The sequence below is a fragment of the Vigna unguiculata genome, chromosome 10 (genome assembly GCF_004118075.2).
Source record: "Vigna unguiculata cultivar IT97K-499-35 chromosome 10, ASM411807v1, whole genome shotgun sequence".
NCBI lineage: Eukaryota > Viridiplantae > Streptophyta > Magnoliopsida > Fabales > Fabaceae > Vigna > Vigna unguiculata.
The window spans coordinates 6,472,345-6,476,586 of record NC_040288.1 but is presented as its reverse complement, the minus strand read 5'-3'; the positions used below and the strand labels follow the sequence as shown (position 1 = coordinate 6,476,586).

At 32.4% G+C, this 4,242-nt stretch overlaps 1 protein-coding gene across 1 annotated transcript; it reads right to left on the bottom strand.

The window, feature by feature from the left end:
• Positions 1-335: 335 nt before the first annotated feature.
• Positions 336-3,743, bottom strand: LOC114166300 (cytochrome P450 CYP82D47-like). Its single transcript, XM_028051014.1, has 2 exons — positions 2,766-3,743; positions 336-1,135 (listed from the first exon to the last, which is right to left on the bottom strand). The coding sequence occupies exons 1-2, from the start codon at positions 3,720-3,722 to the stop codon at positions 506-508; spliced, it is 1,587 nt and encodes a 528-aa protein (XP_027906815.1). The 5' UTR covers positions 3,723-3,743; the 3' UTR covers positions 336-505.
• Positions 3,744-4,242: the final 499 nt, after the last annotated feature.

Genomic DNA, 4,242 nt, shown 5'->3' with positions numbered 1-4,242 from the left:
CCCTTTAATGACTTAGGCCGCTATTGTTGTTTTCGGTTTCCTTTATCAATGTCTCTTCTTAGCAGTTCAGTTCGGGTACCTTAACATGTATGTGGTGCTTGTTATTATTCGGCTTAGGCCGACTAGATGCACTACAGATTTCAAATATTGTTTCATCTCCCCGATCTTTTTCTTTAAGCAATGTTGAAATATGAGATTTTTTTAAGAGACTAAGGTCAATAGCATCATATTAACATGTTGATGTTTTACTAATTCTTAAATTTTCTATCAATTAATTTTGAGATAGGATATTACAAATATTAAGAACGAAAGTAATAAAACTAATCATACACGATTTTAAATGTATTATCACTTATTTAATATTCAAATACTAGTCGCTATTACCATCATTAAATTACATATAAGTTTTGTGTAAAACGGCCACACAACCCGAAGCACAATCTCATCATTTAGGATTGTAATATCATACCATAAAATACAATTTTAAGTTGTTCACACAAATCATTCAAAGGCTTTCATAAAGCTCCAATGGAAGACGTGGTTGGAGCATAAGTCGAAGTTCTTGTTCCTTAGGCAAAGCCACTCCTAACCCTTCGGTCATATCAACCTCAGCACCATCCTTTGTGAAAATATGAAACCCTTGAAGCAACCGAGCCAAGGTCAAGTGCGCCACTTGCAGCCCAAAGGTCAAGCCAGGGCACGACCTTCTCCCAAAGCTAAATGGAACCAACTCAAAGTCCTGACTCATGAAATCTATGTCTCTGTGAGTGGTGAGGAACCTCTCTGGCTGAAACTCATTAGGGTTCGTCCAAACTTGCGGGTCCCTTTGCAAGTTCCAGAGGTTAATAAGCAACCTTGTTCCCTTTGGGACATGGTACCCTACCAAAGAACAATCTTCCATGGCCTCCCTGATTCCTGTTAAGGGTGCTGGCGGGTACAAACGAAGGGTCTCTTTGACAATGGCGTGGAGATAATTGAGGTTTTTGATGTCAGATTCTTGGACCCATCTTTCTTTTCCTACGTGGCTGTCCAACTCTTGTAGGGCAACCTTTAGAACCTTTGGATGGTTTACGAGCAGGGAGAGTGCCCATGTCAGTGTGATTGATGTGCTTCCCGAAGCAGTAAGGATAAGCATCTGCACCAAACCTTATAGTGAGATTTAAAGTTTTTTTACCATTCTAAAAACACTAACCTTAGTGATATAAAGGTTAATTAAGTTTCTCATCACTGTCCTAAATGTAACTTCAATTAAGTCTGTAATAAATTCTTTTTTGTCTATTTTTATATTCGTTTGTACTTTTGAATTTTCTGCTAATTTAATGTCGGTGTCACAGTGTGGCAATATCATTAGGAACAAAAGTATCACCGGGAACAATGAACGTATATTTTAGATATTGTTTGTTTGGAGTGTCGTTTCATTATGATTTTATTTTTGAAAAACGTTTCAGAGAGAAAAAAGAGAAATGAGTATTTAAACTGCGATTGACCTTAACTCCTAAACAATGTCAAATTTATTGAGTTTTCGAATTATTGTCCGCTTTGGAACATGTCGTTCCGTCACGATTTTATCCTTAAAAAACGTTTAAAAAGGTAAAGAAAATATTTAAACCCCACTTGACTTTAACTCTTAAGTGATGTGACACTTATTGAGTGTACCGAACTAGTAAGGTTATATAATTATTATCAAATAATATTTCGTTTAATGAATAACTATAATAAAAGGAGTCTTATTTATATGAAAATTGTTAATTTTTTTTCTGAAAAAAAAAAAATAGTAGAGCTATCAGTATTTTGGAGAATTCCGAAGATAACTAAAAATATTTACGTATTGTTGAGTAACAAGTTTGTGACATCGAGAATAAAACTGAAACACATGTTTTTGTGAAATATAACTCGGGATTGTGTCTTAAATTAATAGAAGGGGTGAAAGGAAGAAGTTAAAATTGGACTTTAGAAATTCCAGTTATATGGTTGGAATTTAAACACAACAAACACTTCCAAAGCATCAAATGTAAAAGGGAGGAATCAGGGAATTATTTGGTTGTGGGGTACAATCACGTGGGAGTTTGGTTGATCTATCATTTTCATTGAATGTTTATTAAAGCTAAAAATAGTTCAATTTTTCTACCTTAAGAATATTGATAGATCAGGGCTTGGTTAGATAAGAATCCAAATTCTCTAGTTTTTTTTTTCCTCCTATTTTCTAAAAAAACAATGATGTTGATATTTTTAAAAGAAATTTAATATATTTTAAAACATTAAAATTATTTTCCATCAATTTATTTTAAAGGTACAACGAAAAAACAGTATAAAAGAAAACTCTGGTAGAAAATTTAAATTCGTTAGATAATTATTGAGTTAAATAAATTTTTGTTCTCTTAATTTTAATTAAAAATTAAAATTAGTTTTTTTTTTTCAAAATTTTGATTAATCTCTCAATATTAGAAATGTGTGAATTTAATTTTTTTAGTTAAATTTTTCTTAAGTTTATTAAATGTATTTTATAATAATATTTAAATTTTTATACTATTTTATAATAATATTTAAATCACAATTGTTTTATAATAAAAAAAATAATTTAAAATATCAAATAAATTTAACAAAATTAGATAAAAAAAATTAAATTTACATACTTACTTAAATATGGATTAAATTTATAAATTTATTTAAAATTTTAAAAAATTAATTCTAATTTTTAGAAAGTTAGAAAAAGATATTTAATCCTCATTATTGCACCGATTATTGAAGATGTAAAGTAAACGTACCAATGATGTCGCTTTGATAACTGTCTCCCGCTTATAACCACATATATCTTCTTGGTCTTCAAAAGATGATAACATCACATCCATGAAGTCCCTTTCACAACCACCATTCTTCTTCTCTCCTCTCATCTCCACGTGTTCTTGCAGCCACCTCTCAAGGATAATGTCTAGTTTCTCAGCTGTTATTTTCATGAAACTTAAATGTCCCTGAAAATCAAACCAACTCAGTGATGGAATTGCATCAGCCACCACAAAAACACCAGACAGATATGTGGCATCTTTAATGGCTTTCCTCAGTTTCCATGCATCATTATCTTCTTGGTTAACAGTGTCCCCTCCAAATCTCTTCCCAGCAATCATCCTCACGATTATGTTGAAGGTCATGTGCTCCAACAGATTGCTTATAGCCACTTCATTTGAGCCCTTCACGTTCTTTGCAGAGGACACTGCCATCGATGAGTACAAGTCCTTCACAAGAGACAGTATTTCACTGTCTCTCACATGCTTCAGCTTCTCAAGCCTGTGGCTTGACAACATCTCAAGAACAGCCACTTTTCTGATCTCACGCCAGTAATCTCCGTAAGGGGTAAGGCCAAAGATTGCATTGTTGTAACCCATGAGTCTGCCAGCAGAAGTGTTTGGCCTTGAGGCAAAAACTCTGTCATTTGTTGTGAGGCACTCTTTGGCAATTTCCCTGTTGTTCACCACTACGGTGGTGTGGCAACCCAGTTTGACACAGAAAACTGGACCATATTTCTCAGCCATGGCTGAGAAGGTCCTGAAATAGGGTATTCTACCATTGAGAAGGTGTAGGTGCCCTATGAAAGGTAAAGCACCACGAGGTTCGGGTAGCTTTCTACCCTTTCTTTGCTTAGGAGATCTAATGAATCGAAACACTTTGTATGCAATTAGCAAAGCTAGGATTCCTGCTAAAGTTGGAACATAGGAAGCAGGATCCATGGGGACTGAGTAGTCACAATATTTGCACATCTACCTATACCTATATATATATAGGATATGAAATGATGGAAACATAAAGATCTAGGACAACATTAGTTAAATTTTTAAGTATCTAATATAAATCCAAATGATGTGACATCAACCACTTAGAGATAACATATTCACGCTCAAGTACTATAAGAAAATCTTGTTGTAAAAGAATTAATTTGAAACTTTTTAGATCCAAATTTAAATAATTAAATGGGAATTATATTTTAGGAAAATAAATTAAATGCCTTTAAATGAATTTCAAATTGATAATTTTTAAATCATTTTAAAACTAATATAATTTAAAATTATTATACATTTTGTAAAAATAGTTTTGAAAAAAAAATTTTGTTAGAAACACTGCAAGTTATTTATGACCTATTATATCTATTGAACATCCGATGTGGTACAAGTAATGTAAAATATATAAATATATTGAAGTAATAAGTTATATCAAAGAAATTGCATTATATTTAGAAATGAGAGGATTGAT

Excerpts from the sequence above, each read along its gene's own strand:
- LOC114166300 (XM_028051014.1), bottom strand. The coding sequence starts at position 3,722 with ATGGATCCTGCTTCCTATGTTCCAACTTTAGCAGGAATCCTAGCTTTG. Across the intron at positions 1,136-2,765 it reads TTATCAAAGCGACATCATTG|ATGCTTATCCTTACTGCTTC; the intron begins GTACGTTTACTT and ends GGTTTGGTGCAG.